This window comes from Diadema antillarum, unplaced genomic scaffold (genome assembly GCF_040938485.1).
Source record: "Diadema antillarum isolate AM-2024a unplaced genomic scaffold, OU_Dant_1.0 seq00002027_RagTag, whole genome shotgun sequence".
NCBI lineage: Eukaryota > Metazoa > Echinodermata > Echinoidea > Diadematoida > Diadematidae > Diadema > Diadema antillarum.
In genome coordinates, this window is record NW_027272681.1 from 13,018 (window position 1) to 40,435 (window position 27,418).

The window sequence follows — 27,418 nt, forward strand, 5'->3', positions numbered from 1 at the left end:
AATACAAACTCATTCCACAGTTGCATCAATTTTCTAAAATGCATTGCATAAATTTCTGAATAACCACTGTCATTGCCACTTGTACCAGCTTTTCAGGAGTATTATACCCTGGTGTTTTTCACCTAAAAAAAGGAAGTGTCGAGAAAGGGCTCCCGTAGCACTTTATGGCAAATTATCTTCCCTGCTGTAAGCATAAATTACTTAGCTGTATGGAAATCTTCATTAAGTTTTCATATCCGACTGAGCTACTGTACTGCCAAAACGATAGCACGCGAATATGCCAAGATATTTTAGAATTTGTGCATACATAACATGCAAAACTGGGAAAAAGAAGACTGAGCGAAGTGGGTGGGGGGTAGGGAGTAGTCATTAGGTGAAAGCTCTCACATTTTCAACAGGCACAGAGGCTCACAATATGTCAGGTGTGGTATGCTAACATCATACATCAAGTCACCATACCTGAGTACGGAGGCAGGCATCATTTGTCCCTCGGCGGCGGCCTCGATCGTCGACTGCCACGTGTTGGTCGAGTTTGGTATTACAAAGCCGAATTCGAAGTACCATTCTGGGTGGGGCAGTGAGAAAAAAACAAGAAAAGAGAGAGAGAGGAATGAATGCATGAGGCTAAATAAGCATTCATTCAACAATGTGAAATCTACGTGTTATCCAAATTGCGCATTTCATTTAAGAAATGCCTCAAGAGGTTTACATTGCGAATAATTAAAGGCCCCCTGAAATCCAAATGCATGTTGATTTGGGTTGATTCATGATACCCTCAACATCACTTTTGCGGTGAAACGAATATCTAGAAACATTCCATATATTTTTAAAGATTTTTTCTTCTATTTTTCTTCAGATTACTTGGGAACGCCCACAAAAAATCCTTCCAAAACAATATTCCTCTGATGACCTCATTCGTCAATCATTGCTAAAATGTTTAACAAAAGACATTGGAATGCACCTTCCCCTCGACTCAGCATAACTTGCATGTTCCCTCGCCGTGTCTTTTGTTAGTCACATTAATATCACAGAAACTTTACAAGTTATGCTGAGTCGAGGGGAAGGTGCATTCCAATGTCTTTTGTTACACATTTCAGTACTTTAGCAATGATTGACAGACTCGCGAAATATATGGTGTATACAGTATGCTAAACACGCAAAGATATTTCATCAGTGCTCTCTCGGGTTTTTACAAACATTTTCTTTGTATTTGTTAATAAGTACAAATGAAATGAAATGAATTTCATATCTTTGGTAGATAAAGCAAAGTAGAAGAAATCCACTCAAACACAAGACAAAAGTTCACTCTCAAAAAAAAAGAGAGAAAATAAAAACAATGCCCCTAAACTACTTTGTTAACTGAACAGAAACCTTGAATCAGTGAAGTAGGCCAAGAGCAACATCCATTACTTAGGACACCTCATCACATTTCTCTATTCTAAGAAGCACTTGACAAATTTTTGCCTGCAGCTTCTGAGGAGAGGCTGAAGAGCAGTCACACCATTAGGCTTTGTTAGCTGTACAATGACTATCACAAGTAGATATAAAGCTCCAGGGAATGTGGTGACAAAGAGAGGTTTTTTTAGAGGGAACATTTAATTTGTCAGAAACTTTAGAAGCAGAGGATTAAAGTTAATCACGAATGTGGGTCCCGGGCTGCTGCAAGGAAAAGGAGAAATAATGTGATCCAAAGCATCGCTAAGCAGACAAGATGGGTTCTACTTTGGATAGATTAATTCAATCTTTCCACGAAATATGTGCTGTCAGATTCTCAAGAGCTTCTCAAGAGCTTCTTTCATGTTCTGTTAATTTCAGAGTACATGTACACAATCTTAAAGATAATACACCATTAAAGAAGAGGGTGAGAAGACTTTCTCAGAACATTATTAAAGTGGGAGCAAAAGTAAGAGTGATAAACCAAAAGATAACTCTTCTGTATTCCATGAAACAAGGACTGATTTTGCCCTATTTTCCAAATTGTGTGTGTGTTGTGTGTGTTTGTGTGTGACATTGTGTGCTGCTGCAATTTGAAGGTGTAGGATCATTGCTCTATTCATTTGAAAATATGGAAGCTTTTAGAACTCCACATTCTGTGGTTGGACTTCTTGCTTTACCATAAATCGATATCACAAACTGTTTGAAAATTATGCGACGTGGATTTTGGGTGGGGAGAGGGGTGGGGAGAGGGGTAGGGAGAGGGGTAGGGGAATACAAATTTGTATGTTTACATACAACTCTGTTTAGATTTTCAAGAACTATAAATTTACCAACATCAACTTCCTGCTTACAATAAAGAAAGACAATGTGGCCTCCTTTGCCAAAAAGCTCAAACTTTTTAGAGATACAGTATGTGCAATTGCAGAGTAACTAACTATAAGACCGACATGATGGTACTAGTACCTGTCTGGTCGGGGGTGGAAGGGGGGAGGGGGAGACGAGGGGAGGGGAGAGGAGAGGAGGAGAGGAGGGGAGAGGAGAGGGGGAATGAATGCAATAAACTGTGCTACAGACTTTAATCAGAGGATGTGATATAGTTAAGGATTGTGTTCAGAAAGTCTTTTTGTATTTCATTACTGCTATATTGTTCTCTGAACCAAACTTGAGAGCTGTTTTTTTACACAAAAGTTCCACTGGTCACTGTTGATCACTTTTCACAACTTTTTCTTTTTTGTAGCTCAGTATATTAATTTCACCATTCATTAAAAATCATCATAAAGCAAAGAAATTGAGGTAACAGACACATGAACCCACAAATAAGTACCAATATTTTACCAACAGTCACTGAATGATTGGTATTAAATAACCCTAATGAAGCACTGAACACAAGAATTTATGAGGCTTCTTAATAAACAAGGGTTTTCTGTTCTGAGTACATTTTTATTTCAATAGGAGAATAAAGTCAAATATAGGGAACAGACAACTTTCATTATGATCAGACAAAAAAAAAAATGAAAAAAGATATACGGGAACGAAACTTTGATAATGGGGCAATAGTTTGGCCAAAATACACAAACAACTTTGTACAGCGTATGTATAAAATGCAAAAAAAAAAAAAAAAAAAAAAAAAAAAAAATGAGTCAAGGTAATGAGGCCATCCCCTAAAAATTCTCCTTTACTACATTTTTTTTCTTCTCTTTCATCTGATTAGGCATCTAACAGCATTTGACCCCGACTCTTTACAAACTCCTCATTTCTACAGCAGTGGAACTTGAGAACAATTTAATGTTGAGGATCTAATGACTTTTCCAGAATGTACCTTATGGGGAAAATAGCGGCTGAAAACCAGAAGGGCGTTATAGCAATTTTGGATGGAATTGAACAATTGGTGTCATGTTGTAGAGCTTGATCTCTACATTATGGTGTCAATTTTAGAGTGTTTCCATTTTCAGTGAAATGTTTAAAATTAAAACCAATAGGGTGCTATTTTCCCTGATATTTGGAACAATGCTTTTAATATAAAACCTACCCACTTTTGATTAAATCTCAGCTTTTATTTCATGAAATTTGATTGTGTTGTTTTAATCTATGCTCACATCTTAGAACGTGATACTAGTAGCACCCTTCTCGTTCTCTGCTGACAAAGATGAAATACACGGTTTCAAGCATACATGAGACTCGTGCTGCACCGACATTATCACTTTACGTATTGGCATTCAATGCGACTGTAACTGAAATCACTGCTCACGAAAAGTGGATATTTAAGACTGAAGAATTCTACCTTTTCTTTTTCATTTTTTTTTTTCACTTCCACTTGTAGCCTAGGGACTTTCAGAGTTCTGCCTGTCTGATTTTACACAATTAAAGCCAACTTCAATCATGGGCAGATTTTCCCTCTCATGGAGAGATTCTATAGCATGGCTTGCATGCTAATGAACAGGACTCAATTCCACATCTTCAATCTCAAGGGAATGGGCGAGGTAAGAGCCCCTGATAGAGTTGCCAGGAAAACTTAAAAATGAAGGAAAGACACGCAATATCTCAAGCTTTCAACAGCCGTGACAAGGAATGCTGTTCACATTAATTAAAATCTACTGATACTTCCTCTCTGCACACATGCAGGAGAATACGTGAAAGGGCCTACCTCATCGGGATTGGCACATATTACTTTAAAATCTGGTTACGACTCTTTGCCCTCATGACTATGCAATCATTCGCCGAGCATCTTTTCCAGAAGTTGCTGGAAGCTGACAGTTCATGTGATGCAATTATTTCTTTCTTGCAGCAACAGTATCCTTCCTGATGAATTAATGGTTTGGCAGGGGATTTCATTGGCAGGTTCTTTCCTGAAGCTCCATCCAAGTCTAGGGTACTTTTTGTCTCTTTCGGTCAATGCAACACGTTCATAAAGTAACTTTTTTTTTTTCCTACCGCTTAGGGAAATTGTTTTTTTTTTTCAATTATATTTGTTTCTTTATGAGGGGATTGCATTCTACAAGCTCTGCTTTTTAGCAGTCCCCTCCATTTCCAGCATTTTTGTTTCTGCCTTTACCACAATGATGACATAACAGTTATTTGTATCTCTGTTGATAATTTCCCTGGACATCTCTTCTACTATGTTATTCTGTTCATCGCATTGTGGTACTGATTTCCTGACATCTACGAGTGTTTCATTGTATTTCTAATTACTTGTTTGGAAATGTAATAAATCAACTTGAACTGACTTGACATTTATTTAAGAATTGCAAATGGAGAATGCTGAAGACACTTACATCTACTCTGCAGTCACCCTGAGACATACAGTACTATGCATGGACCAGCACTGTTTGCAAGGCACTTGAGTCACACACATGGGAAAAGAGCCCCATCAGATGCTCTCCAAATACATATTTTGGGGGACTACGCTTCAGAATAACTACCACAGTACACTGATATTATGCCTTGTGCATATAATTTTGCCCCTGTCACATCGACTTAAAAAATTGTATGCTATAGTATAACATTGTTCTCTGCTGTAAACATGTTAATATCATGGACAAATACTTCTGGTACCACTATGGATTTTCCTATGCAGAGTTATTCCAGCCCCTCATAGAACTTTATTTTAAAAAAAGATAATAATATCTGGTCATCATCTTTAACAGAGAAAAGGGGGGGGGGGGGAGATTGGAGTGCCACCACAGATATCAAAATATTGGTATAATAAGTGATAACATAAAATATTGCGAGCTTTTCTGAAACTCCTTGGAACACACCAAACATCCAGTTTTTACCTTTAATAAGGGTTTAATCAAGAGCACAGCTATTTTCAGCTGCAGTGTAAATAATATTGCGGGCACCGCCAACAGGTGGTTCTACCATTCTCCGGCACAGTGCAAGTGCCCTTCCATTTGAAACATGATACCTTAAACCGAATCCTCCACTTTCACGGTGGAAGCAGGAACATACTTCCCCTTTTAGAATACAGGATCTAGGTCTTGAAACTGAAGACATGAACCAGTGTTCAGAAGCTGCCCACTTTATACTGATTTTTCACAAAGCATTCTGCAAAGGTAGACATGCAGTGTCTCCCCCCCCCCCCCCCCCCACTGTTTAACTACAATTATACAGTACAATGTATATTATTCATATTCTCTCACATTTGCCAATCTGAGATGACAGAGGAACCTTCCTGAGAGCTAGCATAAATCATTTGCGATATGAAATCACATCTGATATTCATAATCCTTTCAAAATCATTCCCCCTGCTCTCTGACAGAGCAAAGTCAAGTGCTCATTCATTGCACTACAAAAGTGCACACATGTTATTGAAGTATCTTTATTTGTTGTATTTGTCACTTGAATGAAGTAACAAAATCTTTTTTCTTTTATTTCTCATTCAGAGACGGCTGCACAAAAGTTCGAAATTCCTCACTTTTAGATGGGTTGTCTGGTTTCCTCAAAGCTTGCTGATGTATTCTACTATGATATGCTGTATTCACTAATTTCAGTTTTCACACGAGTTTCATTCTCCTTTAAGTGTTCAAATGCAGAGTTTGGTACGCTGATAAAGAGCAAGATTGTCAGCAGGTCCTCAAAAAAGAAAGATAGAAAAAAAAAGAGTCCACATGATGTACATTTTTGTGTACATGTATGTATTTGAATTCATATGTATGTATCTGCCTATTGGCATGTACAATTGTACATGTACATACACATCCTATTCTTCCTAGAGGTGTAATCTTCACTGTCATTCCTCTAGCTCAATTCTGCTGTGCACACAAAATTTCCTCCAATATCAAGAGGAGATTTCCCTTGTCAAAACAAGACAGAATAACAGGCAGAGAGGCAAACTACAGTGCATGGTGTCGTCAACAGCACCCTGATAGATAATTTCCCCGCAAATCAGAATGGGCGGACAAAAGCAACACCAGACTCGCACTCCAAATTCCAGGAGCGTGCGATACCGTCACCTCATCAATTTGAGAAATTACGGGATCTCCGCTCACGTGCCCTTTTGACATGCAGGGAATACACCTATGCATACGTGTATACACCAATCACTTCTATGTATTTTATATTCTTGCTTCCCAAAGGAATTCAATCAAGTACCTTCTACTCACAGGACTTCAAGACTCACACATTAAAGATAACAAACTAAATTTGTACACATATATCACAGAAGCATCTCAATAATATCACTACACGTACACTACCGCTCCAATATTTCTTTTCTTTTTCTGTTTTTCTTGGGGGAGGGGTGTATCAGTTAAGAATCAGAAGGATATAGCAAAACACTAAATTGTGCTGGACACATTATCCAAAGTCGCTGGCACTGAAATGGTTACCCCTTTGTGTGCAGTAAAGTGCTGATTAGCACAGAAAGCTCTACAGCCCTAGTGCTGTATACACTGTCCATCTGAAGTCCCTGAGTCACATATGGAGTATTAAATGACACAAGTTACACAACTCCAGCTGAGAGCTACAATGAAATACCATTGCATCAAGAGTATGGTGCTAATGCTACCACATTAAAATGCTAGACAACCATCCATTCAAATTTTATCATGTGTCTCACTCGCAAAAAGCGTCCTCAATATCTCTCATCTACAAATTTAAGACCATAGTACAGTTTGATCATCGTTACATCAGGAAGCAAACCAATAAGTTCTTTAATAAATGCTGGGCTTAACCTTGTTAATTGTATTATTTGAATAGAATACTCCTCTTTCTGAGTATGTTCATTGTTGCTAGTCATTGGGAGTTTTCCTTGCATGAAACGTGTTTTATACAGATTTCTATCAATCAGGGTTACAAGGAGGAAAAAACAAGAAAAAAAATCATATTGATAAACAGTCAGTGCTACAATTTACAGTCTGTAGTTGCCATCAGTATGTAAAAGCGGTCAAGGTCACAGCTAATCAGCTGTGAGCATTTGTTGTCAGAATGGTTACTGCAAGTACTGCAACTTTCAGTAATTACAACTTATAATGTACATCTTTCACATGAAAGAGGCCAAAGGAAAGTCCATCATACTTGAATTAATAGATGCCGATAGTTGTTACTTTGTCAGAGGCCTTCATCAGCCTATCCTTGTATAAAGACTCCTTGAAAGAAGGGCATGTGACAGCAATTTTCTGATAATGGAGAACATCAATATCATGTCTTGCCACACAAGCAGGTGAATGGTCTACAAGTATACAACATGCTCTTGGTACTTTCAAGGTGTTGTCACTATACACTGTTGTTCAACACTGATATAAAACAAAACATGACTGGCAGTGTTTTCTAATTACAGACTATACATTAGTTTGAACACTTCCTGACCACTCACATTTAAAAAAGAAAAAAAAAGTCTTAGGCCACTCAAATAAGGGCTGGCAGCTCAAATAAAGGAAAGAAAATGCAGCAAAGTCATACAGTGCAATTTGATATGAACAACATATTTATAAGGGAGATATTGTGGCTCCTTCTCCATTTTAAATGTAGGTCACTCAAACCAGAATTATGGATATTCAGCATTTGATATGAACATGACCCCAATTTCTAGTGTAAGCTTTTTACAATTTGATATATTGAACTGGACTGAGATTTCATATGCCATCATCCACATGAAATGTTACAATTTCTGAGCAAGGCAAGTTCTGCAATAGGCCAATGGTAGAATGTCTCTACTACAGAATCTATGGCCATATATTTATATAAATGATTGTGTGTTATTAAGCCCTTGACTTAAAAGGGATTTTCTATATAATTTTGTTACATTTTTGGTCTTCTTTTCAGGCGAGTAAACTTAATGTTCAGGCAAGTGTTCTGCAACAATTGAAAATCCGCTTGCCTGACTGAGAAAGCAATTAAAATGGAAGTTGTAGCATCCTGCATAATGACATTACTTAGTTGTAGTTATTGAAATACAGGCAGAACATGCTATAATCTAAACCAAACTTAGAAACACTAAAATCACAAAATTTGTGGATGAATATACTTGTACTCTCCACAGTAAACGTGTTGGTAAATGCCCACAAAACAAAGCCATGGGCACTACATTACAACTCACACCAATTTTATTATGATAATTATTATCATGTTTATCATTTTTTTACCCTAATAACACATTGGTACTAATATCAAAAACATGAAATCTTGAAATGCTTGTTCTATTCAAAATGATTTTCCGCCTCATCCAATATGGTGAAAACTTTCCAATGGAATCAAGTGTTTCCATACGTTTACTTTAATAGTGTTAAAGGTACTGTTTACCATTGGGAGCAGTGATGTAAATAAATGTATGAGTTATCCCAATTGATGCTTATGTGTAGGTTAGTTGTACCACAAAACATCCTACCATATAAAAAAAAATTGCAATAAAGCCTAAAATATCAAGAGACATCACTACTTTCCTCACTTAACTATAACTGTAGATGATTTACAAGGTGTAGTCTACACTATCACAATTGTTCACATTTGTATATTTAACAATACTTAACATTGATTATACTGATTAACCTTTTTACACTGGTTGTTTCTATCTGTAACTCACATTTTAGATTTATTTTGAAGTACTAAAGCTGGGTTTTTGTTTCATGATCTGCAAATGGTAAAAAATGCCATTAAAAGCATGTTGGGGTTGGGATACAACATACCCTTCATAATAATCCAGTGCACATACAAAGCACAATGAGCCAAGTTCAGGCAATCCTAGGCATACAAAAACCCTGGAGGAATCCATTTGCGTGACTTCTCTAACAATCCCTAATTCTCGAGCAGCCCCATTCTCTTCCATCACGTACACTAGCTCTAGCAGAGGTGCCGTGGCATTCTCTCCCTCAAATTTTGGGCTGAATTGCTTTGAAATCAAGAGCACTAATTGATGTATTGCCCCCCTAGTGACTACTCCACCGCAGCCCCGCGAGCACATTCTCTGCTCACGTGCTACCCAGATGATGCATTAAGCTCCACAAAGCATCTACACAACCACTTCAGCTCCTTTCGATCTTCCTGGCACCACAGGCACGACTCAATGCCAAAGCCGAGATATCAAATCTTACGGACATGAATGCTCCAACATACAGAACACAATTCTGAGGTCATACAGGCCTATTTATTGTACACCTTTCTCCATTAGATTGCATGCAGCCAGATAGACGAAAATATCTAATAAAACAGATCCAACAAACAAGATTTAATCTGGTTTGACATTCAAGAATTCAACATGTTGAAGCACATTGCCTGCTTCAAGGTTATATGGTCAAATTGGTTTGACAGATATTTGAATAGGTGTTGCTATGCAGCACCCTTCCTTTTTGACCTTTCATAAATGACATTTAAACACATTGCAATCTCATCCATTTGTGAATATCAACGTAAGTCGTGGTTTAGAGGTGGGGAATTGAGGAATGCAATGCCAATGAAATCAAAGTTCTCAATATACATTCCCGATGCTCTTGCCGCTGACAGTCAATTTAAGCTTGTTGACTCAATTTAGGGTTTTGGTTCTGTATCAACTGAGATCTACTTTAAAGATTACAAAAATGGTACAACCATAGGGTGTGTGTTCACTTGGCCTCATCATTATGTTCTGGCCCTATATATCCTATTTTCTAGTCAAAAGGACAAATGAAGGTCATTGGGACCATACAAGTATACTGTATACGCCGAATATTTTGTGAGGTCTTTATTTTTGCCAATTTCACGAGTCAGCTGCTATTCGCGAAATTAATGACACGCGAAAATATTGGCTCTAATCCCGATATGAATGTGATGTATGCGTATACATTTCTCCGTTCAGTACAGGACTCCATGATAGCGAATTTAACCACTCGCGAAATCGTCATGAAGTCTCGGTTCACGAAAATTTAGACTCGCTAAATATATGCCATATAACCTATTGACATCTATATGAAGTATCCAGATGATCAGATCTATGTGTGAGTTTTAAGCATGTTTGACCATGTTATTTGATAATACTTTGACACAAATGGTGATACATAATTTGTATTGGCTATCAATTGAAATTTCATGTGAGGAATTCCTTAAACCATTTTCTCAAATTCCTAAAATATTAAATTTAGACAATTTCCCCCTAAACCACGAAAAATGATCCTATAAGGGAAAGACCATGCCTCAACTGAAAGACTTTGAATTTGTGCATACATCCTTTTTGCAACCCTGAAAATAAGATTTCTTTCATCAGCTCGTATATTGTAGAGACAGGTGATTAGACCTTTCCTTAGGAAAAATAAAACTTGATTTTTTTTTTCTTTTTCTAACGAACAGAGATGCCACTTACAATGAAAGAGAGGGCCTGAAAAAAATCTACAATCTATTGTACTATACATGAAGCTATTTTGTACATCTACAAAAGAGCCTGATCTTTAATACCACCGAGGTCTGAATTTGGGCTTTTGTCTGAAAACTAGCATCCCTGTATGATTGAGAGAGAAACAATACCAAAGATTTCCAGTGAGTTTATTTCAACCCCGGAAAAAAAAAAAATCCAGATGTTATTTTCAGTACAACAGTGTGATATGTGGTCGTTTTTTTTTTCTTCTATTGTTTTGTTTAAACTCTGATGTGTATAAACTTGAAGATTTCAACAATGTTAGGAGACACCTCTTCAATCATGCAAAATTGTGTGATGTTTGCAAATGGATATCTGACCTTTAAAGATTCAGTCATCTACACTAGATATGAAGTTATTTTTGTCCTGAGGCATCTACTCTACACTCCACTCACCGAAAAGAGCAAAATATACCACTTTTTCATCACATACAATTCAGCTTCCTACATGAGAGTAAATCAGCAAAGGAGATGTTTGATTGACTATCCATTCAAAACTATCCAGTATGTATTTGTTCGACTTAAAGTTGACTTACCACACTAGTACATGATTTTGGTATGGTGGCAGCTGATTATAAACACTTCATTTTTCTTGCTGTCTCCACATTCTATTACATTTATGTTGTCAATTTGAATTTACTGCATACATCAAATATTTCGTGAAGTTTTTATTCTCGCGAATTTTGTGAGTCAGGTGCTATTCGCAAAATTAAAGACATGTGAAAATATTGACTCTGATCCTGATGTGAATGTGACATATGCATACACTGTGTACACTTCTCCGTTCAGTACAGGACTCTACAATCGCGAATTTAACCACTTGTGAAATCGTTGGGAATTCCCGATTCGCAAAAATTTAGACTCGCAAAATACTCACGAAATATATGGCATATACAGTATATTATCTGTGCCTTTGTCTGGATTTTTTTAATTTTTTTTAATCTGTTTGAATGAAATAAACATGAACTGAATTGAATTGAATTGAAATTTCCATAACAAACTTCCCAGAGAGGACACTCACCTTCTAAACAGCGTCCTTTGAATAGCACCCTCTGTTCAAGGCGGAATTGATGCATGGGCTCGATGGAGGAGAAGTTGACTTCGCGTGAGATGGCTTTGCATTTGAGAATCTTCTTTGGCACCCTGGCTTCGTGTTCCCCGTCCGGAGCTGATCTGAATTTGATCATTTCAGTCGGAGATGGAAGGACATAAAAGATTCATGGGTGTTGTTCTTGTTGTGCTTTTTCTCTCTGATTTTGCCTGGCATAGCATTTCTAGAATTACGCTGTACATTTCAGTCTAATGCAACATTCTTGACAAATGTAAGAGCCTATTGTCAGTGATACACAGACTCTTAATATGACAGAAATGCCCTAAAGTTTTCTTCTTAAGTATGAAGTTGGTCAGACGAGTGCAAAAGACTGCAAAATGCATCATTTGTTTAAATAATCAGAGATTGGCCACCCACTCACTCACACACACACATACACGAAGGATAATGAACAACAGGCATGCAATTGTGCCAACATTTTGACCTTCTCGCAAAATAGCTTTTAAAGGGATGATATGATTTTGGCTGCAATGCGGAATTCAGATTTTAAACCTTTGGATGATAACTAGTGTAGAAACCACAACATTTAGGATATATTAAAAGCATGCAATTCTAAGTGGAAATGAACGTTTATTTGATAAAAATCGGTTTTGAAATATGGCTGATATGAAGAAAACAAAAGCAAAGTGATCCCGGGTCCATCTTTTATTACGACCTCATTGTTTATCGCATATCTCGGCCATTTCAAATCCAATATTTACTATTTAAACTTGCATACGTGTACCTCTAGAATTGTACGCTCTTTGACATCTCATAAGTGGTTTTTAATGTATTTCTCGCAAAAAAGTTAAAATCTGAATCCCCTATCTCAACCATAACTATCATTCCTTTATCGCTTGCTCCTCACATAAAGCTACGGGGGTGTATACAGCTGTTTTTCTTTAGCTGTTTTTGGCCCCTCTTTGGAATAAACAAAAACACACATAAAAGCACTAAAACAAATCTATGTAAAATGAAATGCATACCATGTGGCACAGAACTTGACAATGATGATGTGCAAGTGTGCCAACTATCAGATATTAGAACTCACAAGAAAAACACAACCAGTTCAAATTCGCATGCCTGAACATGCACAGTATCGTTTACCACACACCGTACAGTGTTCGTCCTACAAAAACAAAGTACAATTCCGTAGTAAGTTCAAATTCCAATGATTTGTTACATCTCAATGTCAGCAGAGGGCTTAAATATAATGGCAAATGGGCTAAACATAACAACATTCATCACTTTAAGACTCCCTGTATATTCCCTGCAGACAGAGTGCAATGTTTTTAGGACATGTACAGACAATGTTACTTTGCACTATATCACACACAATTATTCGTTGAATACGAAAGTTCTCCACACCAGGTACTAAAGCCACTACACTTTGTTTTTAGCTGTTTTTGTTTAATGTCCATCATTACTTTCCATGTGATACTCTTCCCTGCTTAGATGGTGACGAATGGATGCCAAATAATCAAGCTTTACAGAGATTGGTACAGTACTCTTCGAAACAAATTAGGGTGTTGTATAGTAATTCAGTACGAACGTACTGATCATAGGAATTAAAGTGGGAGATACACAGAATTGAGATCAGCATTTTATGTGTTATACTACTTATCTCACAATCTTCAGCACATAAAACTGTAAGTTCAAAGTACCGTACCTGATGCACAAGTTGACAAGCTGCTCACATGATCACCAAAAACCAAGTTCAGCTTTTTGTCAAACTCAGGCTTGTTTTTTCATTTCAACACCATCTTACTGTAAACATAAAGAGTGGCAGTTAACACAGCACTTCTAATGGCTAAATACATGTTTCAATAGGGTTAAGAAGAACAGAAAGAGAGAAAGAGACAGACAGAACAAGACTTTTAAAAAAAAAGAGAAAGCGACATGGGGGGCGGGGGGCCAAAAATGTTGGAATACTCACAAATCATCGTGTCCCTGCCACATAATCTTTCCAGAATCTGCATCTCTGAGATTCATCCAATTTCTGCATTGAGGATATGCTGGTCAAAGAAAAATTCTTTTTCTGTTTTTTTTTTTTTTTTTTTTTTAATGAAAATACTGTTTATATGTACATGTTTGCACAGTTATAGTCAAGACAATTGTATAGTAGGTGCCACATACATTGTGCACATTGAACACAACATACTGTATACCCCATATATTTGGAGAGTCTAATTCTTTTTTTTTTTTGCAAATCGGGACTTCTGAACGATTTCACAAGTGGCTAAATTTGCAAACTTGGAAGACAGTAGCATCACACATCTTGTTCGTGGAGTGTGTGCTGTGTACCAGTACAAAGGTGATAATACAAAATGTGTATTATGCATACACATACACAGTGTATGTATTGCACTTCATGCTACAGTTTGTAGGATCAGAGTTATTTTGGGTTTTTTTTTTACATGTTCTTAAATTTGTGGATAGAATCCTACTCACAAAATTTGCAAAAATAAAACCTTGGCATCAAAGTACAGACTTGTACTGGGCCAACAATACAAAATTGTAAAACCCATACAATTACACTGCATACAGTCCTCTATTCATGGGTTACTTTTTGTGTACAATATGCCAACTTTGGCAAAGTTTTTTTTTTTCTGCATACAAACAAGCACGGTGAATGAAAAAAAAAATTAGAACTTCAAATCAAAACAAGCAAAAACAAAGAAAAACTAAAAAAAACCCTATAATATCAAACCTAAATTCCTGCTTTTGACTCATATTTAGAGTCATGATAGTGAATTTCAAAAAATAAGTGTGCCAAATTCTGCACAGATCATTGTTTAAATGACTGGGGCCTGTCTTATAAAGACTTGTGATAGAAATCAATCACAAGTTTCTTGTGAGCTGCAATGCAAGTTGCAATTGATTTTGGGACTTGTGATTGATTTGAAGGCTTTATATGACGGGGCCCTGGATTACAGGTGTATGTTGGAGCATGAAGTACTGGTATTCATTGTATGCACTGTTGGCATCATAGATAGCAACATCGATCAATCAAAAACATGGAGACATCGTGAGTGAGATAGTGGATTGATTGCTGGCTTCCGCTTCTTCCACACGCAAAACATTTGGCATCACATCGATTTCCCAAATCGCTCAATCTATGATGGATGTTGCCCTTCAGTTTCCATCTACCTGAAAATGCAGTAAAATGTGAATTATGATGATAAATTGAAAGCATTCGGAATGGGTGGGGGGGGGGGGGGAGGAGAAAATGAATCACAATTAATCTGCTGAAGTACATGTACACTGCCAAAAACAGGCAGAGCTGTGCTTTCTGCATGACCAAGAAAGAAGAGCATTTTCAAATCAATAATACAAAGCATACTATTTTTGCTTGCTTCAGTGGACTACAGCTGTATTTCAACACATCTTACTGCAACATGCAGAATTCAAGGCAACAGTCTACAAGGCGCTGTATAAAACAAAGCTGTTTATATTTTTGTGATGGTTTAATTTTCTCGAATTTAACAACATGCGAAAATGTCTCCATGCGCTTTGTTAACGTAAGCGGCGGTGTTGATTCACGAAAACAACATCTCGCGAAAATGTCTATGACCTCGTCATTTGTGAAAATAACAGTGTACACAATACATTGTGGAGCATACATGTAGGACAAGGTGTAGGGAGAAGATTACACAGAGTGTACTCTGTACTTTTTTATTCACTTTTTTAAGCTGTATGTATGATCAACTTTAAATTTTGCAATTACCCAAAATATTTTGGGTTCTTTTTCTTCTAAGCATGAGGACTACTGCTGCTGAAAGTATCATCTCAAGTTCATTTAGGCGTTGCATCAAAATTATGACCAGCAGGGATCCTGCTTGAATCAGGATCCTGAGGGTTCCTGCAGGTCACAATCTTGATACAACACCTTAATATTTCAGGCGTCATACACAAAAATCTCGCAAACCTTCTTCAAAGTTTGTATACTCTGAACACTAGCAACTGAAACTTTGCAAAGTTTGTCACATGACCATTTCTTTTCCTGCTTGCTTTTCCTCCGAAGCGCGCCCTTTTTGGGATGTACAATGTATATATACAAGTGTATGTGCACATTGTTTACAAAACAATCATTAGCTGTCAGAGGGCACATTCTTCTTCGTCGCGCATGTGCACCTGTGACCAACCTTCACGAACTTATATCATCAAGTGAGACTGGCTAAAGCCACCAGCCAGAAGCATGCCCCACCTGGAGGCAAGCCCAATCAAGGGGGCCATTGGTAACATAATGTCCTTTAATATATTCCTTTAAATTTCTGTTTTTTTCGATATACAACCAAATTTGCTATCATCACTTGATGCCAACAAGGCAAGTACCATAAATACGTCTCGCCCATTCGCGTACAAGAACTTGTACGCGAATGGGATATAACAGATTTTTAAAAAAGAGATATAACAGATAAAGAGATAAAAGGGTAAAAATTTATGGCAAAAAAATAACGTGCCATAAAAACTGAACATTGTGCCCTTACAGTTCGTTGACCTCTGCCTGCGACCTTTGACCTTGTGGTGACCATCCATTCTCTAAGGGACATCTACATGTACCATCCAAGTTTGGTCACAAACGGACCTATGGATCAAAAGTTATGACCCATAATAGAAATGCACCATAAAAACTTAACACTGGGCTCTTAACGTTCGTTGACCCATGCTTGTGACCACTGACCTTGTAGTAACCATCCACTCCCCAAGGGACATCTACCATCCAAGTTTAGTAACAAATGGAGTTATGGATCAAAAGTCATGACCCATAATGGAAACGTGCCATAAAAACTTAACATTGGGCTCTAAAAGTTTGTTGACCTCTGCTTGTGACCTTTGACCTTGTGGTGATCATCCACTCCCCAAGGGACATCTACCATCCAAGTTTAGTCACAAATGGACCTACAATTGTATGGATCAAAAGTTATGACCCACAATAGAAATGCGCCATAAAAACTTAACATTGGGCTCTAAAAGTTTGTTGACCCATGCTTGTGACCATTGACCTTGTAATGACCATCCACTTCCCAAGGGACATCTACCATCCAAGTTTGGTCACAAACGGAGTTATGGATCAAAAGTTATGACCCATAATAGAAATGTGCCATAAAAACTTAACATTGGGTCCTAAAGTTCATTGACCCCTGCCTGTGAGCTTTGATCTTGAGGTGACCTTCATATAGTAAAATGTGAAACTTTGTATGACCCCTCTTCCCTCGAAGTTTGATTGCAATTGAAGCCAAGAGTAAAGAGTTATTGAAGTTTTGTAGCGTTACGGACAGACGACGGACGGACGGATGACGGACAGACAGACGCTGCAGGCCATCCCTTAGTCTCCCCTCACCTCCGGTGGGCTCAACAAAAATTATGACCAATCAGCAGTGTTTTATTTGAAGAAATTGCACATTTACATTGTACTGTATAATCTTTATGATGGGCATTATATCCAATAATTCCACTGGTTGGAGTGACAAACTATGTCACGCATATTCTGTAGGAATGCAGAGCTGGCTACAAGCCCTCTCCCAACTCGTGAATAATAATTGCATTTGAAAACCCCAAATGGGCACCTAAAATGGGCAGCAAAAATAGGCCCACTAGCAATTGTCCGCACTGATAACACCAAGAGGGCCTTTGAATAAAGGTGACCTCAGCACACGATGAGCAGCACCTCGGGCATCTTTGGATGTTGTACTGCTCCTAATGGGAAGGACAGGGCAAAAACACTACCAGGGCATAAGGGAGAGATTAAGATCACCAGGGTAGAGCAAAATGCACACACAGACGTGTCAGCTGTGGGGCGAAATACCAGAGCATGTTGGTAATAATCACCCCCCTTAATCGGTCAGCGCCACTTTTTCATGAATAATTCCTGGAGATTCTACCTCGATTAAGTTGCTATTATACAGTGTAGGTGTTATGTTGCTATCATAGTACACTTGTACTTTCCTATATGATGGCATGGTAGATCAGGAGTCTTAAAGGGATAGTGCAGCTTTGGGTCAGAAGACACTCAAATGTACTGATAGAAAAGTCTTGGGTTTATGACTCAAAATCAATGACATCTCACCAAAACAAGAGAAAGATCACTCTGAGGGAAAGTAAAAGGTATTCAGCAGGAACAAGGCTGAAATTTCCACCAACTAGAGGATGTTTCAGCTTGTGAAGGTCCATTAAACATCAATTGCATACTGCACAATGAAGGCACCCATTTCTGACCCAACAAGGACTTAAACACTGATTTTTAGGAATTTTTAGAACCATTTCATAAGGGAATCTGTAATGTTATAACATACCCTGTACACTTTATATCAAAATCTATTGTCCACTTCCATTTCTAGATGGCAGATGAACAAAAAGACAAGCCCTAAATGAATATAGCAAATTAAAGATGAACCACATACAATGATTTTGTCAAACTACTGTACTACACGTGTACATGTATATCACGAGCAAAGCCGAAGTAGTTCAGGCAAATTTTCTTTGTTGATGTTACAATGTATAGTAGCTCTGATCATTCTTGCCATCACCTTGTGCCACATACATGTACACAATGTCTTGATGACAGAATTTGCCGCAACTTGTTTATCTTGCACATTATGCTAAAAGAACACTACGCTCCCCTATTATAGCTTCAGCCCCATGTACACATATACATTTTGTACAAGCTTGCATCCACATATAAAACCCAGGAATTCAAGGTCTATTTGATGAAAAATTGGTTTTGAAATGGGCGAGATATCCAAAAGCAAAATATCAAACAAAGCAATAAGAGGTACTGTACATACGTGATGTACATGTATGTACTGTAGGTCTCACCTTAAAGTAGGATCACTTTGTTTTGGATATCTCAGCCATTTCAAAACTAAATTTTCATCAAATGAACTTCCTATGAATTTCTCATAGAATTGTACGCTGTTTCATATTTTATCAGACTGCGGGTTTATATTTCAATTATCATTATTTGTATCTCACAAAAGAAACTTGAAGACCAATTTCAATAAAAACTATAATTATTATTATCCCTTTAATGCTTTCTTGATTTTGCTACAGGTCCTAAATCCACTGTTTGCTCAGGATCTACTGACGTGTCATCAACAAGGGGATTACATATCGTGTACGTCATCATATCATAGGAAATATGTGACTGGTATACAATTGTACAAAGCATGACTAAGCATTAAAGTTATGGGATAGGATTAATATATTTATGAATGCATTTTGTTTCCACTATGCCAGACAATTACGCACTGTGCAGTATACACAATGTATGATTGTACATGGTAGCTGACATACGAACTGGCATGTCTGCGCGATGAAATTGCATAATTTAATAATGTAATGACAATTACAAATACAGCCTGTACCAATACTTTTTGAGTTGTGACATAGACAAGGATATTTCATGAAATGGCCTTCAGCTTTGCAGCCCTGATGATCATTATGACTACCAAGGGAAAAAAGAAGAAAAAACATACACACACACACACACACACACCACACCACACACACACATCAGTGAATCAGCACATTACATTTCATAACTCTACCAAAGTTGACGGAATTTGCTACAATGCATCATGAGGGCAAAAAACAACAACAAACAAGTAAAACCGATTGGTATTGCAAAATTCTGTTTTTGCAAAGTGTGTGTGATCATACATGCTTACACATCATTTACAAATTTTGAGGCATTCTAGGTTATCTTGGTTTACATTGTCGATCACAAATACAGATAATGGAAAATTTGATGCCTTCATATATATCTTACTATCTGACAAGGGTAAGACATAAATTTTACTCACAAACATAACCACTGTAACCCTTTTAAATTCTATTCATAACATCAATCTAAACCTAAAACCCTATCACCACCCTAACCCTACATCCATGGAGATATTAAGACTGGAGCAACTGTCGCCAAAGCAAATGTCATGTTATTGTGTATGTCACTTCCTGTCAGATTGCTACTACACACACCAACCACAGGGTACATTATGATATAGTGTACCAACAAGAAAAGACCACTGAAGCGCAATATTAGGCACTGTACCACAGTATTTCAAACAGTGTGTATCATTTTTGCCATTAAAATGGAGAACTTGTCCTACTGCACTGCACAATTAACTCCCATTCCCCTACTTCCCACCCGATCCGTCTCTCTCAATGACAATATATTAGATTAAAGATCCCCAAAACGAGGGGAGGCTAGCCACGTGGCACCCATTAAATCCCACTTCTCCCCACCTGAGCAGCATTCCTCTTCAACCCATCTTCCGCCCAATACTCCGTTGCTAGGCAACAGATGTGAAACGGTACAAGCTCACTTGAGGATCGTTATCTTGGTAGTAATAAATGTCTATACTGCAATAGGTAGGGTTCATACATGAAGATCCTATAAAGTGTTTCTATTATTTTTATTATTATCATTCTTATATTTGCATTCAACCTCAAATGCTGGCCATGTGGTAAACAACAATAACAACTACATCTGGCTAGAAGACCATGGAAATACAGCATATCAACGAATACAGATTGTCGTGCAATTTGTGACTTTCCGTGTAAAAAAACTTTTGCTCAACTTCACATCACCATAGACTTCATGATACTAGTAGTTGGTATGAATTACACCAAGGGATACCAAAATCACTGGCCCACTACTGAAGTTGATTGAAGACTTCTCAGAAAATGTACAGTTGTATAGGTACTGTACAATCAAGCTATCAAAAAATATAATATATCAAAAATATCACATTACATCATGCAATTCCAGAGACTTTTTAAAAGTTAATACATTTAAAAGCTTTTGAGATTTAAGATACATGTATAATAGCCAAACGTCTCAGCGAATGATGACTTACAATTGTAAGCACAACTATGACAGATATGAGAGAGCTGATAAACCTTCAAGCTGATAAACCTTCTGAAACAATGATGCTGTTTAAACTACGTTTGAACACCTTTCTGTCACTCTTGTGTTTTCAAAACAAACTTGATATCTCATTAATTGCACAGCCTCTTGATAAAACTGATGGAAATTTTCTACATTAATTAGGATTATAATTTCTGTTGCGATTTGAAGTACAGTTGTACATGGTCTACAGTGCACTCCTGTTATAATGAAGTCCTCTGGACCGGCGGTTTCCTTTCATGTTATCAAAATAAAAATTCAATTACAGCTGAACAGTAAAGTTCATAGAGGTTTTACATGTAGATCATTTTGGGACCTGAATCTATAATAATTTGTTGTAATGAGAATTTTGTTTTAACAGGAGTGCACTTTATTCACTGTGATACAGGCTGTAGTAATGATCAAATGAAAAAGAATCATTAATCATGACAGCGATTACATTTTCTACTGTTACAACTACATACCACGGTAATCCTCATTGATCGTCATCATAATCACTGTTTAACTATATTAATTATTCATAATGTATGGAAGAATTTAGCCTACCAAATTGCTGAACTTTATGTTGGCCAAAACAAAATGAGAAGTACACTCTAGGTCAAGTTTTGCTCCCAATTATTGCTCCTTTGAAACAAGCAATGTCTAATCTGTATCCAGATTCTCTTAACTAGATACATGTAACTCATAATCAAATCAAAAGAATGTGTCGCTCATAAAAGTGTTTACTGTGGCAATATTTTGTTTTATGTTAACTTGTGACATGGTACAAGTACCTAGCTGAGCAACTAATTAGGAGAAATGAAGAGCAATCAACAGCATCAATCCACCCACCCATCCATCTATGTATTGCAACCATGCAACAACATGGGGGGGGGGGGGAGGCATGGCTGACTATGTTACAACAGCAGTTCAGGTAAGTGCAAAGACCAAATGCAAACTACACCTTTGCATGTGAAAAATCCCACTGCCAACTACAATGTTCTTCATTGTCTGGGGACTGCTTCCTAGGTCTACCAAAGGAAGTCCTGTGGGCAAAGCGTATAGGAGAGAAAAACAGAAGTGATCGATGCAAGTTAAAATTGAGTGCCCAAGCATTCGTGTCTGAGGGAAGCCCTAGGCACAGGGATGCTGATGGCAAACGTGATGCGTGACATTCACAGCGCCGCTACCCCACAGCATGCAGTGAGCCAAGCAAAGGTGTACTGCTGCATTCGGCACGAACGCACCACTCGTCGTGAAGTCAGGAGAACATTTGGATCGTCCATTGCAATGCTAATGAATTAGCAACTCGTGCAGTTCCCTGAAGAAAGCCCAGCTGGTTTATTATTCTTTCATTCATGGTGACTGCAACAATGGCAACAGGAGGGGAGAAAACAGAATGTGGAGTCCTTGGTACTTTTTACGTGTCCTAAAATGCATGTTTAATACACAGATATGTTTGCTGACAAGACATGAAGAGTTTGTTTGCAAAAACCGATAAGTCCATTTTTGAAGATTTTGAAGTACGGTCTCTGTCATAAAGTACAAAATAATACATTTTAATTGATATACTGGTCACTACATATTTATAAAGGGACATTTTTGAAGTTATGGTCAAAAGAAGCAAAAATTGTCTTATCATTCTCTTTATTTTTCTTGACCTTTAATTGCAAATATCTCCATTTGACAAATATGCACTTATCGGTTTTTGGGCAAGTCCAAGATAATGTCCCCTCAGATGCTCAAAATTCATCTTGATTTAATCAAAAAGTTATTGATATCATGTTGTAGCCAAAGAGTTAAATTATATATTTCCAGCAAAGAAAATATTGAATTATGCAAATTTATGCAAGAAATATGGCCTTAATTTGCATAAATTAAAAACAAACCTTACGTATGGGACAAATTAAAAATATTCATCTAAAATCAGTTTAATTTGCCCTTGACCTAGTTCCTTTATGGACATGACCCCTGTATGAGCTAGTATAATTTCCAATTGGTAAAACAAGGTTAGCACATTAATTATGCAAATTATGCACTTTCCCAGAACGAAGTGTCCCATACGTAAGGATTTGAGTATGTTTTTTTAAGTTTTTTCTGAAGATTTCTAACATTGACCAATCATACTTCAGGAAGTTCTAATTTATTCATTTGAACTCCAGACTGGCAAAACTAAATGTGGAAATTTAATTAATCCTTCGTCTTATAACTAATTAAAGTTTGCTTACGTATGGGACAAATGCCTTACGTATGGGACATTACATGCAAAGTGAATGGGAAAACCACCTTTTGACATGGATGCTATATGTCCTTACTTTTGTTTGGTTAATAAAAATCTTTGCATCTACTCTGAAGGATATGTCTATGTATCTGCCTCTCCTACTCAGCTGACCTCAGGGAGAGTGTAAGAACAGCATTATGGAGTCATTCTATACTTAAGAAAGGAAAATAAAGAATATTCATTTATTTTCTTATTTTCATTACAGGCTGTGCAGCTGGTCTTCAATTAACATTCCCCTTTAACATTTTGATATTGGATATTTTCTTAATTCAGTTATCATTTTCAACTTTACCTCTATACAAAATGACTTTGTCCAAGAGAATGGGATTCTCTGAGTGTCATTTTAGGTGCAGTACACTGTTCAGCATGTACTATAGGCTGTACAGCCTCAAAAGGGAAATCAAAACAATTGTGCTTGTGGCACTCATCAATGACAACTTTACAGGTCTTACTGAAAAGAAAAATCACTTGAGGTGACAGCAGGTAACTTTGTCATTACTAGAGTTGATAGCAAAGGGAAAACCCTACGAGAATACTTTTTATTTTGATATGATGTTTAATATTTCAACTGCACACCCTCAGAATATGTCCTGACTTTATCAAGGTCATGAACATGATTTCTGAAAATCCGGTAAAATGAAGACTATAGTTTACATGTGCCATGAACCACAATATCAATACTGGTTCTGTGGTTGGAGTGCTAAAAACACAAATTACACAAATAGGGAATTCAATTTTCTTTCCTATTTTGTGTTTGAAGAGACAGATGTGCTCTGAGACACCTTCATCAACTCATACTTAATACTTTGTACCCCACATCTACACAATTATCAACATGCATTGCAATCTGGTAGTGTATATGATCAAATGAGGTTATTAGAATTTATCAGAACTGTAAGTTTCAGATCAGTGAGTTACTTAAGTGTTTCAAATCTAGAATTACATTTTCTCTTCAGATTTGAATACAAATTATGATAATCTTTCCTGTATCACTAAACAAGCATGTACATGTATGTATATGTACAAAGGACACAAATTTTGTCGTCTTTGGTTTCATAGACCTGAAGCCATGCAATTTGAAAAAAAAGCCATTATCAGTACATACATTCTTCTATCTCTTTGTTCTACCAACGCTTTTAAAGTCTACAAGTTTCATTAAAATTTGATTGATTTTGCAGAAGCTAAAATTCACATGGCAAAACATGATGATTACAGAGCAAAATGAATTACTCTTGTTGTTGTGTTTTGTGCTGCGTTTCAAACAATTATAAAGCTCTATAAAAACTTAGACAACTTGCAAGGTAAGCCTAGAACTACTGAAAGTACCCACTTCAAACCGTATTTGCAAATTACACTGTTCATGACATTTGATTTTACAGTTGAAATTATCAAGACTACAAATTAGTCATGGTACAATGTACATGTGCATGTATGCTACATCAAGGTCGCAAGCTAGAATTTGCACACTTTTTTTATTTTTCAATTGATAAAAAATATTGACCAGGGTATAACAAATGGGCTAGAAATAGAGTGTCAGTATATACTGTACCTGTATGTGTAGACATCATGAGGACAGTGTTTATGCATGACGGAATCCAAACTAAGACATTTAATTGTAAATTGGTAATTACTTTATTTGTCTTATTTTAGCTTTTGTTAGGTACCTGAACCGGGAAAGCACCCACTTAGAAGTCTATTTCATTTGTTAAATGTTGTAGTATGATTTGTGTAACTGAATATGACACTATGGGAAAATTTAAAGTCATTCCCATGAATACACTTGTGCACTAAAGACAAATGTCCCATACGTAAGTTGAGCCATGTCCCATACGTAAGGTGTACTTTCGTTAATTAAACCAACTTCATGAAAATATGCTTTATTCTTTTGCAATGAAACTTTGTTGAAAGATACTTCAGTATTGTACCTTTCTTCACTTCTAAACAGAACTTGATCAGTAAGGTACTTTCAGAGAATTTTCAATTCAAACTTTATTTTGAAAAATCCAGTTTTTCTCTGGTCCCATACGTAAGTTGCCATATTTTTCTTAATAAAATAATTAACCCAAGGTCAAATGACATCAAACTTAAACACAATATTCTTCTCAGGGATACCAGTCCTCCTGATGATAAACAGTAAAATCCAAGTGCTCCTTCATTACTTTTCAGAGGTTTGAAATCTCTGAATGTCCCATACGTAAGGTGCGCGATATCTTGGACTTGCCCTTTTGCAAACAAACTCTTCACATATTCATAGAATACTACATGGCAAGAATGTCAGGGCTACCAGATCATATACTTATGTACATGTAACAAGGAAAACTCATGAAATTCGAATTCTAAGAAATCTTATTCACCAAGAAATAATTTCTTACAAAGAAATGTCTTCATAACAAAGAAGAACTTGACATGCACAGCATCTTGGTCACTGAATCAATAGTCCCACACAAAAGCACTTTCCACCACGCAAAAATGGCCACTGAATGGACAACATTTTTAAACTTGACCAACATTGATACAAGCTCTGCAGGAGGAAAGGACAGAACTTCCCAAGGACTGCACAGACAGCTTGTCCAGAGCATGCGTCAGAGATGCCTGGAATGTGTCCAGGCACAAGGATACAAGTGTACAACGTTTGTACATTAGTATGTACGTACCATGTACACACTATTGAACATTGATGTTTGTGACTGCTTTTTTCGTCCTGTGACACTGATTTTTGCGTAAAACTTGTAAGGCTCACTCTGCTACATTTTGTGACTTTTGATTCAGTGGCCAAGATGCTGTGCATGTCATTTTTTTTTCTTAGCAATAAAGACAATCACTTACTATTGGGTATGAGATTACTAATGGATATTGCAGCATACCTGTGTACAAAATTTTTTATTTCTAGGGGGGGGGAATTTTTGTGTGTGGCCTTTGACAGAAGTGGGTACTTTCTTTTGCTGTCCAGTTTATTACATGTATACAGTAAAATTTATGTATGTTTTTAGACCACAATGTTATAAAAAGTTCTAATGTTCACTAACTGGAGGTGTACATCTGAGTGTTAAAAAGCACATGATTTCAAACCCAGGTTGTAGATTTCAAAGTTTACCTTTATTATATAAAAAATAAACAACAACTTTGTAGTGGTGCATTTGCCCTTGATATCTTTAATATTTCACAGAAATGTTCATGCCAGCCAACAAATATTTCTCGCCAGAAGTGTGCAGGTTTGTCTATATTCAGGCAAATGTGGTACTGTATGAGGAAGACACCAGAGAAAAAGGACACGGGAGATGAATGCGAAAGCCATGACCATTGCGAGCCAGTGGAAGAAATTTAAACAGGTGGTGGCCTGGGCGGCTCCTTGGTCTTGCAAGAGTTTTTTTGTAAAGTCAAGTTTGAAGTGGGGGTAGAACATTTGTCGCAAACCTGCTGAAACTTTTGCAAATCAGGGCCCATTTGTATCACTTTCCAGTTTGTTTACAGAAGTGGTCAGCGACCAATCTACATGTACATCATGCTGGGGATTTGGAGACCGGCAAAGATCGTGTGATAGTCGTCTCAGGGCTGTTTGCGACCTGGAGACGTCATCGAGTGCCCCCTGAACGCAGGATTGCCGCTTGAAACGTAATATCCTGCGTCAAATGAAGAAGTGCATCTAATCAATACGCTTTACCACTCTATCCCCTTCTGTGTCATGTTTTCTCTGATAGGGGAAATTCTGCCGAAGATATGAGACATATGACGTACACAACAGTAGACTGCAACACCTGCCCACAGCTAAATTTAGACAGTATGAAGATTTACAGTCGTGTTTGCCTATCGCAAATGATCAAACATTAATACACTGTAATGTATTCATGATATCCTTCTCCATTTTAGCAATGTAAAAGAACATCGTCAGCCCTAAAAGAGCCCTTTCAAAGTAGATTTGATATCACTTTAAAGATAAGTGGACAGGCACATTGTACCAAGAAAACAGATATGAGTACCATATGGGGTCATGAACAAAACTTGTACAATGTACAGTATACTGTATCCGATTGATTATATATACACAAGTTTGTACCACTCATACAACAGGGAAGACTTCAGTGCATTCTGTACTGACACGAAAAGCACTGCTGTTAAAGTACATTGTATGTCGAGCCCTGCATCAATACAATTTCTGTATGACATGAAGGTTTGAAATACGTTTTCACAAAGCAGTGATTGTCACAAGCACAAGGCAGGTTCAGTATAAGATCAAGGAGTTTCCAATACATGATGGCCTCACCTCAAAGTGTTCCCAAATTGATTTGTACACATTAATGTCACAAAAATCCAAGTTTAGGATCTCAGTCTACAGGTCTTCACAACTTTTACATCATAACTGCTATTAAAATAGAGGATACAATGTATCATGAATACAGTGTGT

The 27,418-nt window shown here is 37.2% G+C and overlaps 1 protein-coding gene across 1 annotated transcript in view; it reads right to left on the reverse strand.

Moving 5' to 3' along the window:
• Positions 1–412: 412 nt before the first annotated feature.
• The window catches only part of LOC139713661 (retinal rod rhodopsin-sensitive cGMP 3',5'-cyclic phosphodiesterase subunit delta-like), a gene marked incomplete at its 3' end in the record, with an annotated part of 43,032 nt that continues 16,026 nt past the window's right edge, over positions 413–27,418 (reverse strand). Inside the window, exons 2-4 of the mRNA XM_071625363.1 lie at positions 13,782–13,844; positions 11,777–11,928; positions 413–565 (exon numbers count right to left, since the gene is read on the reverse strand). Coding sequence (XP_071481464.1) covers positions 413–565; positions 11,777–11,928; positions 13,782–13,844 — 368 coding nt within the window. The remainder of the gene's footprint in view (positions 566–11,776; positions 11,929–13,781; positions 13,845–27,418) is intronic.